Genomic DNA, 14,005 nt, shown 5'->3' on the forward strand with positions numbered 1-14,005 from the left:
TGGTATGAGAAAGTAGGGGGGGGGAGTACCAGTCCTTGTTCCTGTCCGCTACAGGTACCGGTTCTATGGCACCTTTCTCTAGCAGGTCCATAATTTCCTGCAAGAGGATCGGATCTGGAACTTTTAGGGAGCTGTCCCCCATTGGATGACTGAGGGATGTGTAGAAAGGGTAGGCAGTAACCTTGGGCAACTGTCTCGAACGCCCAAGCATCTGACGTTATAGCCTGCCATTCCGACAGATGGTGAGTTAACCTGCCCCCTACAGGTGTCTTGTGTGTGAAGGCCTCAGAGTGGTTTGGGGGCGGCTGATGCAGATGTCGAGGGTAAAGAGGCACCTGCTGCTGCTGCGGTCTTAGTACCTTTGACCCGTCCACCTCGGGTGGATCTCCTTTGGCCTCTTTGAGCCGGCTGTCCTCTGCCTTTTCCGAATGCGGAATAATAGCGAAAGGACTTTCCTCTCCCAGAGGTTCCTGAGGGGCGTAAAGGAGTTTGGCGGATAGCAGCTCCTAAGGATTTTGCTGCTGCTTTAGAAGTCTAACTTTTCCAGACTGTCATCAGCCTTTTTCCCGAATAATGAAGAGCCGTCAAAGGGCAATTTCAAAAGTCTGGCCTGTACATCAGGGGCAAAGCCCGACTTTCCCAACCACGCATGCCTGCGGATTGTTGTACTTGCCGCCATGGCCCTGCTGATACTGTCAGCGGAATCGATGCCCGTTTGAAGTGATTCGCACATGGCATCTTTGCCATCTTTAATGATGTTAAGGAAGGCTTCCTTCTCCTCTCCATCGGGTATGCAGTCAGCCGCTGATGAATCACACTCCCATAGTGTGTGACTGAACCTGGCGAGCGTACAGGTGGCGTTGATGGACTTCAACGCCATACTACAGGCAGAGAAGACTTTCTTTGCCATAGAGTCGTACCTCTTGTCATGCCTATCCTGTGGGACAGTAGGGTAAGCAGTCCTACTGCTGGATGAAGTTGCCGCTTGAACCACCAGGCTCTCTGGGGTCGGGTGTTTTAACAGGTATTCAGGGTCAGCAGCCGCTACCCTATACTTTGTCGACAATCTTTTATTGACTGCTGGAATAACTTTGGGAGTTTCCCCAATTGGATGCAATTTTTCTTTGTAGGGCTGCATGGAAGGGGACCACCGGGTACTCCTGTGGGCCTTTGTCCAATATATCCGTTAGATCATCCTGTTGGAAAACAGGTGAAGGCGCAGACCAACCCATAAACTCAATTATTCTTGCCATCAGAGTTCTATATGGTGTTTCAGCATTTTCCCCTGGGTCTGGCTTTACAAATTCCACTTCTGGGGAAGTGTCAAGTCCACTTGCCTCATGAAGTGACTCCTGTAGTTCCTTCAGCCTTCTTTCTTCAGAGGTGAAATCCTCTGCAGCAGGCAGTGTGGATCTCTGTAAACCAAATGTTTCTTGGTCAGAGTCTTCCCTTTCTTCATAAATTGAAGAAAGACCAGGGTATTCTGATCTCTGAAATGGAGTAAAGCCCATCTCTAGGGCCGAAGGAGCCAAACTCGTCGTTATTGGACGAGAAAATGTCAAAGTCGTTGATGCCGATGTAACCGGCTTCGAAGGCGCCGAAAATGGCGTCGAAAAAACTGAAAGGGGTCTCGAAGAACTCGAGAGGATCGGGATCCAATTCGAGGGCATCGATGACGGTCTCGGCGTCATGCCGGAGGCCCTTGAAAACACTGTTGGCTGTGGAGCCTTGGTCCTCTCTTTCATCGGCGTTGATGTCGACGATGGCGTCGAGTCGATCGACCGATGCGTCGAGGAACCCTTCGACAACGGCGTCGATGGCGCCGACCCGTGCGTCGAAGGAACCTTCGACGACGGCGTCGAAGACTGTGCCTTCTTACCTGATGGCTCATGGCGCTCTCGGGTGGAATGTTTCGCCGGGTGCTGAGACTCGCAGCGTTTTGATTTTTTGGGTTTTTCACCCGGGGTATCACCCTCAGCTGTCTTCGAGGGGGTCGAGGCCGCGTTCTCGAAGACGCTTAACATTTTCTTTCTGAATTCCTCCCACTCAGCTTGAGAATTGTGTTTGGTGGGACAGGAAACTTTCTGGGGACACCGAAGACGACGAGGAATGGGACCTTCGACGTCTCTTTTTTTGAGTGTCTAGATCTCGACGAATGGTGGGAGCGGCTTCGAGATCTAGAATGGGAGTGTTTTCGATGGCGAGGAGACGAATGCCTCGACTCAGCTGACGAAACCTTCGAGGAGGATTTGGCTGACTTACCTCTCTCAAGCTTCCCCTTTTGCTCCTTCAGGGCTTTCGCCGTCATGGACATGCAGTCCTCACACTCCGAACAATGATGCTCGTACCCCAAGCACCATAAACAGACCCTGTGTGAATCCGTTATTGACATTTTTTTACCGCAGTCTCGACATTTCTTGAAGCCGGATCGCGGCGTCGTCGGTTCTGATGAAGAAGCCATCGAGAACGATAAGGAATATTCGTCGAAATAGATAGATAAACCTGACTGAACTGAGCAACGACGTTCCGAGGCCCCACGAAGCGCGGAAAAACGGATCTGAGCAACGGACGCAGCGCGTGTCTATTTATGGGCATGGTGATGTCGGTGCCGATACGGTGGCCGTCGAGGGACATCGACTCAGCGGACGTCGACGCGCAGCGCCCTCTACAGAAAACATTTCCGAGGCCAGCAAGCTGGAAACGTATTATCAAAGATAAGGAATACGTCGGAGGACACAATCCCTTCGAAGTATAATTTTGGCAGTGTAACCATTGTTATCTGGTCGCCAGACTACAAGCTTCACCCACCAGCCCATAAGTAGGTTAGCATAGCAGGAGCGAATTTGGTACCCATGGCTGTACCTTGGAGCAGCACATAAAATTCCTTGTTAAACAAGAAACAATTGTCGGACAAAGATATAATTTTGCTGTGTAGTAGAAGGTTCATGGATCGAGTGTGGAGAAAATGTTCACACTCCCGCAATCCATCAGAATGCAAGTATAAAGGGATACCACATCTAAGGTTGTCAACAAGTAAGTAGTCTCCCAGGTAATGCCATCTATTTTGTTCAGAAAGTCTTTACTGTCTCTTAGATAAGATGGAAGTGTGGCCACAAAGGATACCAAAGTCTCATCCACAAATTTAGAGGTATTCTCATGCAGAGCTCCACAAAGTGTCACAATCGGTCGTCCCGGATGCTTCCTCATACTTTTGTGCACTTTGGGCAAGAAATAAATTGTGGGCATGACTGGGAACTTCGGATGTAGATACTTGTACATATCATCTTCAATTAACCATTTTTCTTTGTATGTGGTAAGCAAGTCAAAAAGTTTCTTATTCATACTTGCAGTAGGATCTTCATTCCTGCTACGCCAAACTGGATGATCAGTTAGTTGTCTTGCCGCTTTCTTGATATAATCCGAATGATTCATCACAATAAGATTAGTTCCTTTGTCAGAAGGTTTGATGTTGCAATCGTGAAGGGTGCTGAGGAGTTTTAGGGTGCTCTGTTCATGGCGAGTGAGAATCACGTAAGTGGTTCTTTTAATCTTAATCTTTCTGATTCTTTTCAGATCATTAATCACTAGATACTGGAATGCTTCTATGTGTCCTCCCGGATTGAACATAGGATTAAATCTGGATTTATATCTGAGCTCTCTTGTACCTGGCCAGTCTGTATGTACGTATGTTCATGTAGTGCCACTGCAAATCTCTAATGTCATCAAGCTCTGCACAGTCAGATTCCAGACTTATAAGGTTGCCAAATGTTTCCATGTCCTCTATGGTAACAGGAGTATAACCCTGTGGAGATTCCTTAACAACAAGCTTAGGTGGATTCATGGCGAAAAACTTCTTAAACCTGACTTTACGCATGCATTTGTCAAAGTCAATACGTGTTTCTGCATAATTATAATGACTTGTGGGGCAGAAATTTAGACCAAGTTTCTTTCAGATGGTCGGGGGTAGGATGAGAGATTGATGATGGACGTAGCTGGCTGCTCCATGTTTGTGTCTATATTGTTTTCGTTCCAGAGCACGTATTCCTTGCCATCTTGTCCTTGCCCTCAGTGTCTGAGGCGGTTGCCCCTCCTTGTTTTTTTCCTCCTCTCTGGCCCATCGATTTTATGCATCCTCTGCCTCTTGGTTTTTTGTTGTTTCTCACATCCATGCCAAGCAGTTGTATCTCTTCTAAAAAATTCAGCTTCCTTGAAGGCTGCTTGCTCTCACTTTGTGGTGTCCACTTCAGAAGATGAGCAAGCACTGGGAAGTTCCGTCACTGGAGGTTGTGGACCAGTAGTGAGTTTCAAACTTAGGGTGTCAAAACGTTTTGCAAAGGTGAACACCCTCCCTTTTTCGTAGTCATCTTTAGCACGTATGAATTTACGTTGTTTTCTTAACTTGGATGTCATCCTCAAATGTTTTATAACCTTTTTCCATGCCGATTCCGATGGCTTTCACAGATGGGTTTTGGTAATCTAAACTTTTCTGCACCTAGTAATTCACAAACATTAAAAGCTGCATTGTTACCTTAAAGTTCTTCTTCAGATTAGGTGGCAATATTAGAGCTCCATTCATGTCCATAGAGGTATGCAGGTGGAAACAGGAAGTGCATCGTCTGTGTGCATTATTTCCTATTTTTTGGGGGATTTTTTTTAGTCCCTATTTAGTCTATTGGGAGTATTTGCCTGTTTTTAAGAGTAAAAGTGGCTGGTACACTGCTTATCTGTTGGGCTACTTCTTCCTTTCAAAACAACTGGACAAAAAGATATGGTCACATCAAGGCAGACCATCAGAGAGAGTTAGCTACTTGCCAAAGTTTGAGCCTTTTTACTTGGAGTACTCCTCTTTGCCAAACTAAGCAGCATTCTTATTCATTGCACAATTTATTTTATGCCGCTGAAAATGAAGAATGTGGTGCCGGAAAGATGCAATGAGCATCTTATTTGCATGTCCAAAGCAACTGATCAAAAGTGGCCCTTTAGGCAACAATTCCCTACATTTTGTCCAAGCCTTAAAGAGGTTTAACAGGCAGGTGTATGGCCAAGAAAGCAGATTGAGTGGAGATATTTCTCGCTCCGTACCTGTACCCATCTCCAGGTTGACGCCAACCACGAAAACAAGATCTCCAAATGTTAAGAAACTCTTGTAGCAGTCTTTTGTGAACAGGCTCTTGGAATGCGATCTCACACCAGAGAGGAGTGCAGTGGGAAATTGAAGGAGTGTAGTGGCTCAGAGGTTGGTGGTGAAATTGTGGTATGCCCGACTATTGGATGGTGAGACAAATCACAGCGCCGAGGGAATGCATGTGTTCGATCCTGGCACCAGATATTCCCCAGATGAAAGCAGATTGTGGACAAGCCGCAGATTGACTCTTTCATGTCAGATTTCTGCAGTCACTCCTCAGGTTCATCAGTTCTTAAGTTGGCCACTACGCTTGAGGGTGCTGATCGGTGTGCTGCACAGAGATACATAGCACGGCTGAAGGATAAGAACGTAGTGGGCCACCGCTGGTGTGGGTAATCACCCGCATGTAAATGCAAGGTGAGAGTCACAGTTCGGGACCTCCTCACCAGGAGTAACCAGACCATCCCATAGCTTTCAAACAAAGTGCCAGTGTGGAGGAGGGGGTGTATTGGAGCCTACTGGGGTTATGACGCCACCTCTCGGGCAAGCAGGTTTTATGCTGAAGGCACTCACAGAGTCAAGAGTGCCAGGTACTCTAAATGTGTCCGAACAACAGAATACTGAACATCAGGACTGGGTGTTATGAGTATTTGATAGTGTGTGCTGGAAGCCAAGTGGTCCCGCTGTGTCATTAGTATTACTATCTGCATTTGGAACCCCACAGGAACTTAATTTTTAGGTAGGACACATTGTAGAATAAGAGAAATATAACAGATTGAGTGTGATTGTTAGGGACTCAAGTGATTTACTGTGGGTTGGGAGAAATCCAGCTCTTCCATGGATGCTACTGATTACATCAATAGGAAGTTTGAGGCACCGTGGTAGGCATTGTAGATCTTGGCACCTAATGGCCCAAACTAAAGAGAAGGTTAAGCAGTCTAGAATCTTGAGTCAAAGTGTTGCGATTTACATGAGACTACAGGCAATGCGTCTTGGGGTAGGAGAAGACGACTCCTTCCTACCTTCATGAACCTTTGGGGGAGAGAATGGGCCCTGGGCGCACCAAGGCATGTGGCGAGAACTGTATACAGTTGGGGAAGGGGACATGGTTTCTGCATTTCCAAGTTCACTTATGCACGGGTATTACTGCGATGTTTTCGTTATACTCCTGGGGAAGAGGTATGAACATATTAGAAACAGTCAAAGGACGATTTGCAAGGGAAATTGATCTTTTTTTTAATATAATGATTAATCACTTGTTGCGGTTATTGCTGATCATGTGGGAAATAGCTTATTATGCCTGAACACTTTGGTTATTTGAATGTCACAGGTCTCAACACTTGGAATAAAAAGGAACTTAAGATGATGCTTATAAGGGTAGCAGCATAATAAGAGACCCATATGAGAAAAGGGCATCAGGGTGGACTTGGAAATAAGGACTTTCCCATACAAATTCACTCTTCCACAGACAGTAAAAAAGCAGGAGTAGTACTACTGTTACATAAAGATTTCCGTTTCACGTTCAGGAGGGTAAACAAGATGCAGATTGGAGGTATGCAATTGTCTAGGGGGTGTTAAGAGGGAAAACCTTGACAATCGCTTCCTTCTATGCCCCAGAGTCTGCAGAGGGCACCTTCATGCAGAGTTTCTCTAGTACTTTTGAGGAATTTGCCGAGGGTGAATTAATCCTGATGGGCGATATGAACTTGGCCATCAACTGTACAATAGATGACTCATCTCAAAACATGAATTCACATTTGGTGGAGTTTCATGCAAGCTAAAGTATAAAATAGAAAACCTTCATCTTGTGGACGCATGCTGGCTTCCGAAGATGAGGGACTCCGCACAATTCTCGCAACCCCTCACAAAGTAATTCAGAATGGACTTTAATATTACCTCTATGTGGCTGGCTGTGTAGCTACAGAGTAGAAAATTAAACCTTGGTGCCATCAGATCACAGTATTGTTACAGCCATGTTCTATGATGTAAGAATATTTGACTAGAGGATCAATCAAGGACTGGCACTAAATTATGGGAGATAAATCAACTCACATGACACCCTTCGTTATTTCAGCTTCACATGATCTCGGCAATTGCTTAGATGCGTTATTGGCAAGAGGGAAAGGAATTTTGGTAAAGGAAACACTGCCCATTTCCTGGTCAGACCATTACCCGAGGCTGTTCTCGGTGGACTGTAATAGGCCCAAAGAAGAGCTACCCTGGACAAATAGTCTTGCTCCAGGCTATAAGCCTAAGGAATTAGAGACAATCCTAGGCACAGAGCTGAGAGAAGAATTGGGTCCCATAACACGAATAGGGGAATGTGATGCCAGGTTTAAACATGTGACTGTAATGATGGCAAACATCTGTACTCGTAAGGCTCCATTGAGAGCATGAGTACAAAGGAAGGTCTCTAAACCCCAACTACTACAAGTAAAAAGAGCATGCAGAGGAGCAGAAAGAATGTAGCGGACAGGAAGAACCCAAGAAAACAGACTAAGCTAAAGCAATGTAAATAAAATATAAAATAGCGATTTTTAGAGCTAAGGCGGACTTCCTAAGTGGGAAGCTAGATGCAGCTGCTAATCATGCAAGAGATCCTTTCCGGGTGGTTTCAAATTTTGTTGGCCATAAAAACCCACTGTGGGAGGAAATTTTCTACAGAACAGGCAAATTTAATAACTTTTTTCTGGACAACATTAAGACTATACAAGGACACCTCTCACAGGAGAGGGAAATGGAGGTACGGCAGGCATGCAACCATAACGATATAGGCCCCAGGTTATAGTGGCGATGATACTTTATTTCGTTTTAAACCAGTAAAAGAAGAAATCTTGCTCTCCGTTCCATCGGCTCTTAAACCTACAAATGATTTACTTTTCCCCTTTCCAGAGTTTGTGGCAAAGCAGCTTGCAGCAGATATAACGCCATTTATGACAAACTTTATAAATATGTCACTGAGCCAGGGAGTAGTTCCAGGCAAACTTAAAATGTCCATCATTTCGCCACTGTTGAAAAAGGCAAGTTTGGACCATGATAGCCTACAGAACTACCGCCCAGTGGCAGGTCTCCCTTGTCCAGGAAAGATCTTGGGGAGAATGTGGCCACAATGCAGTTGCAGACATTTGTTGAAACGGAAGATATATTGGACCCACTACCATCAGGGTTCCGTCCGAAATTCGGTACTGAAATGGCATCGGTCGCGGTATGGGATGAACTATTGCAAGCAGGAGACCAAGGGGAACTGTCCCTCCTTGTGTTGTTGGACCTATCCGCAGCCTTTGATGCAGTGGATCACAACATCCTTATTGAGCATTTGACTTTAGGGAAGGTATTGGGAAGCACCCTCAAATGGTTCACCTCTTTTTTTGTTGGGATGACAACAATGGGCGAAATTGGTAGGCTTCCTTTCTGAATCTCGTTGGCAGTGTTGTGGAGCCTGCAAGGGTTGTCTTTGTCACTGCTGCCATTTAATCTCCATTTGCGCCCTCTCATGGACATACTGAGACATAATGTTAGATTCCAGTCATATGGAGATGATACCCAGGTGTTTATTAGACTAAACAATGTTGAGTAATCCTTCACACAGGTTAGCAATTTTCTGAAGGAAGGCGAAGTTTGGATGTCCATAAATTGGCTCCAACTTAAACCTAACAAGACCGGGGTGATTTTGTTTGGTCCAAAACATCTTACCAATGGAAACAGGTGCCCCCCACTACATGTCTTTCTCGGTTCAGAGCTGAAATATGCCTCTAAAATTAAGAACGTGGGATGCATATGGCAGAGCAATTTAGGCTGTGAAGGTCAGATGACGGCTAAAGTTAGGTCTGTTTTCTACAATCTACGGCTGCTTCGACAGGCACTTCCTTATGTCCCTAAAAAGGATCATGCCATAGTGATCAGAGCCTTCATAAATTCTAAGCTGGACTACTGTAACAGTCTATTGATGGTGGCCCCCTGCCAAACAAATACATCGACTTCATAAGGCACAAAATGCGGCAGTGGTGTTTGGAGTAGGAAAGTCAACACCTATATCTGGGCTGCGTCGATCACTTCACTGGCTGGCAGTGGAAGATCGGATCAAATTTAAAACAGTCTGTATAATTTTTAGGTGTCTGAATAATTTAACCCCTAGCTAGCTTGTGGAAAAGCTACATCGTTACCAACATTCCTTGAGATCAAAAGACAAGTATCTGTTTGTCTGAGTGTTTCATCAACACAACGTGTGTCCAGAGGAGATTGCAGATTCTGTCTTTTGGACCAAAACTCTGGAACAGCCTTCCACTTGAGTTAAGAATAGTGGACTGTCAGTTTTTCGGAAACACTTTAAAACATACCCATTTCAATAGAAAATGAGATGCATTATCTAAAGGGCAAGTAGCATAAAGTATTAAAGTACTGATACAGCTACTGCTCTCAGGGTGACACCCGCGCTGTGATTCAATTTAATTTGTGATATACACGCTATACAAATGCCTCAATAAAGGTGGTCAAGACACAGGCAGGCTGGGATCTTCAGCGGTTCGCACAGGGGCTTAAACGTATTGTTAGGGAGTTCCCTCCTAAAATACTAGAGCATACCTCATCATGGATACATCGGGAGGCCCTAAACACCACAGCAAGAAGAAGCTTAATAGCACTGTCTGCATCTACGAAGATTGACAACTTACAGAAACTAATTGCTAGAATAGCTGAAAGCAACAAAAGCATAAATAGAATCAGACTACAGTGGTTTATAAAAGGAAATAACTGGGATAAGCAATCAGTTAAACACCCTAAGTGTACAGCAAGTGGAGGATTTGCGGTTAGGTTTGAAGCAAAACTTTATTTATATGGTAATAGACTAGGAAATAAATTGCCTTACCTTTAAAGGGTACAGACCAAATAGGTCTTTATTCACACAATTATTGATGAGGAGGGTGTGGAGAGGGGTGAAGAGAACAAGAAAGCCACATTTCAAATGTATTATATTAAACTATAATCAGCAGATACAATATATAGCTCTTCTCAAATCTCCTACTTGGTGGGTATTGACCTTCCTAAACTATCTTCGCAGAAGAGAGACATGCTGGATGTACACACATAATTAAGTGAAGTTAATAGTAAATAAAACAATGAAATCTACTAAATTGTCAGGACCCAATAGTCTGACTGCTTTCCTCTATAAAATAATTCATCTGATTTTAGCAGGCCTTTTTGTCTCGGTTCTCCAATTCCATTAGGGAATGGGGAGACCACCCAGAATCCATAAGAGGCCAGAGTTCCAATACTCCAGAAAGCAGGCAAACATGTCAGGGAAACAGGGAAATCTTTCATGTATGTATAGGGTCCCTTTCTAGATTAATGAAGAAGGAATTGCAGAGTCTTTCATTTCTGGTTAGATTAAGAGCCCTTGACGTAATTGATATGCCTTGACTTCTCCAAGTACTGACATGAGCAAACTTTACAAGAGGTCATCTTCATCTGGCAACTTTGTATTTTTCTTTTGGGAGGGGGGGGCAGGGTAAAAGCTTTGAAAAATATTATTTGAAGATTTTATATTGATATTCTAAGGTGAGATTTGAAAGCATGTCGGCAGCATCAAGGCTCCCAAATCATGAGACACATGAAGGGTGTCTTTAGCAGCAAGGAAATGCCCACTGCAAACCATTGAAGACCTTTTCAAACTTAATAGATCAGGAAAATGAATGTAAGAAACAAGGGAATATGTACCAAAAAAGATATACTGAAGCAAAAACATAACAGAATATAGCCCCAACACAGGCTCACCCCTAACCAATTAACAGAAAATTAACAGAGGCTATGAAACCCAGGGTACAGTTATATGGAGAGAAGCAGTATATACAAGTGAATAAATAAGCTTGCTGGCAGCATAGCATCATTATGTGCCCATTTTCATATATTTATAGGAACCCCCCCAGTACTTCAGTGCTTTGGAGATCACCTACAGTAAATGCTTGCTAATCTAATGGATCTGAAACACAGACTACCTATTAACAAAGGACTATGCTCCATGTAGTGAGACTATAAATTCAAGACACAGCTAAATCAAGCCCAATAAAAGGGAACAAAACTGACTGTAGACCTAATCTTTCTCAGATGAACTACCATAGTATCGCTCTTACCCAGTTTTGTGTACATGACTTAAATTGTGATATGATCTATGTCATTTATAACGTGCCTGTACACAAGTGTTTCTAGGTGTGTTGTGCCTCTTGACAAAAAAATGACATACCTTTTGGCTTGATAACTCTTTCTTCAAGGTTTCAATCTCTTCATGCTGACTTTGAAACTTCTGCTCAATTTCAAAGGTTGGCTTGTTTTCACTGCCTGAAACCCATTCTACTGCGGACGAGTCCATGCTATTTCGGTTTTTGTTTGATCCCATTATGTCCCGCAACGGTCTCTTTCCTTTGTATGGAATGTGTGAAAAATTAAATGTGAAACCTGAAACAAAAACAGAAAGGTGCAAAATATTAAACATTAGCCTTACTTCTATTGCATTTACATATGTTCTTTGTGCGATTTATCATAGTGAAGAGTTGGTGAGTGCATGAAATTCAGAGTCTTCAAATTGTGCCGTCCAATCATGTTTTGTGTTTTTCACTTGAGAATCAAAGGGCAAAAAAAAAGATAGCCCACGTTTGGGAGGACTCGCCCTCTGTCAAGACAGTCAGCATCTGCAAACCAAGAGGTGACCATCTGATCAGACAGACAGACCAACCTTTCGATCTTGGGTTGCCCTCAGAACACAAACATGCTTAACATTCTAAATTAGATTATCTGTGTCACTGCAAAGTACCAATCACATGGATTGCAGCCAATATCATTTGACAGTGTGGACCCCTGGCGTAGGGGAGAAGGGCTTATACTATTATGTAACTAAGTAAAAAAGTTAAATAAATGCTCTGTTAATTGAGAGGTTAAGCATCACAGGGGAGAATATCGAAAAGAGAAAGAAAAGCATGGCTCACTGCATTGTTTATACTTAGAAGGGGATCAAAGACTACCTTACGGATACTAGATATCGCTGACCCATTACGGACTTTACATCCATAGAGAACACATTGGTTTTATGACAAAATTAGTATGATTGACTTAATGTATACCCTTTTTATACAAATGTGTAAGAATCTGTGACTAACTGATTTTTTCCCCCCAAATTAGCACACATTCACACAACAATTGTATTCCAATTAAAATCTAGAGGTTTTCGACAATGCAGTCGTGCAAGACTACAATATATATTTCATATCTGCATTAATTATATTTCTTTCATCATAGTTTCTTTTATCTTTGCTGGCGCCTAGCAAATCGTTATGTGATTTATGGTATTTTTTCTGCAATAAGGTCACTGATTATATTGTTCCCCAACAAGAAAAGCACATGAAACACCTGTGTAATTGTTTGTACTAACACTTAACTAGTACTAATTTGTGTTATATTTAGGATTGCTTTCACATGGTAGATTTTAGAAGCAAACCTAAAACTAAAAACGACAACACAAATTAAAAGCAAATTCAACTTTGATATACTGTAGACCTCTGGCCTCCCAATTACCATGTATTCATTTGATGGTGCATGAAACTGCTGATCAATCTCATCGGTATCATGGAATCAATCACAATACATATAGGAGATGCCTGGAGACCGATGTTCCCAAAGCATGAAGATTTTATATTTCTCATTCAAGTAGTGTGTCAAAGATGAATGTACATTTTACATAAAGCAATGCCAATTTTGTGGGGACTGTAGGACTCAAATTATACATGAATCAGTTTTCCAGGAAAGTGTTCCTTCAAGAAAGACTGGCAGACAAATACATTATTTTTTATAGCTAATTAGACTTCACAAGTATATTCTACAAGAGAGGCATAAGGCTAACTATGCAAAGTCGTGCACAAGGGAAATTGGGAGCCTGAACCTAGCTGTTTAGCCAAAAGACCTATTCAGTACCAAGCATGGGAAAGCAGACTTGGTGACAATACGTGGAGAAAAAAGTGTTACATACAAGTACTCCAATTCTGGGAACAGTGCTCACAAGAGGTGCAAGATTTAGAACCCATTTTTCTTTTAGAGCCCACTTCTACACATTTTTTAATACATATAGCCTACTGGAGAAGCATCATTAGGGATGGATTCACCTCTTAACTGATACAGACCTCTGGAGGGGAGCTTAAGAGTACTATCCATGTGCACACAACACTCAACATTCAGTCATTCATAACATAGGGTTAAGCTAAGAAATAGCTTTGCAATTCAACTAAAAAAACTTTATTTTGGCATAAGCCTCTAAACTCCACACAGAACCAATACATCTCGTGTACATACAGAGATACAAATTTCAAGTTGCAAGCTACTAACGCAGCATAAAACGTCATGTGCCCCATCATTTCTCGATATGCAGACCATTTATCACTCTGCAAGTATAAATCAACACTAGCCATTGACTGGTGGCAAGTGTAAATTCTGAGGCCCCATAATGCCACCGTATTTGCCCATAGCATATGTTATAATGTAGTGTTACATGGTTTCAGAAAATAACACTATCCAATAATGTTTGAACTATTTCATGGAAAACTTGGAAATATTGGACTGCTTCACATTTTATTTTAATTGTTCATCCCTGTTTTTATCCATGAAGAAACATATCAATTTAGTTTGTTTAAAATGTAAACACGGTTGCAAGAAAGTGGCTGTGTAAGCAGATCGACTTTCAGATGTGTTGTATTTGCCCCATGGATTTCGAAACCGTGGGGAATTTTATTTTTTTCTGCCCACCCTACTCTTCTATTCAATGAAAAACCATACGGCCAGTTTAAAAAAAACAGGGCCGGGAGGATTTATCAGGGTCAATGAGTTTGTCTTGGAAGACACGCA

At 42.9% G+C, this 14,005-nt stretch overlaps 1 protein-coding gene across 2 annotated transcripts in view; it reads right to left on the reverse strand.

The window, feature by feature from the left end:
- Positions 1-14,005, reverse strand: part of TBC1D2B (TBC1 domain family member 2B) — an 832,871-nt gene that overhangs the window by 613,655 nt on the left and 205,211 nt on the right. For both annotated transcript variants that reach the window (XM_069624408.1, XM_069624407.1), the window contains exon 5: positions 11,361-11,572. In XM_069624408.1, the coding sequence (XP_069480509.1) occupies positions 11,361-11,572 (212 nt within the window). The remainder of the gene's footprint in view (positions 1-11,360; positions 11,573-14,005) is intronic.

This window comes from Ambystoma mexicanum, chromosome 11 (genome assembly GCF_040938575.1).
Source record: "Ambystoma mexicanum isolate Mex_15411 chromosome 11, UKY_AmexF1_1, whole genome shotgun sequence".
Classification (NCBI taxonomy): domain Eukaryota; kingdom Metazoa; phylum Chordata; class Amphibia; order Caudata; family Ambystomatidae; genus Ambystoma; species Ambystoma mexicanum.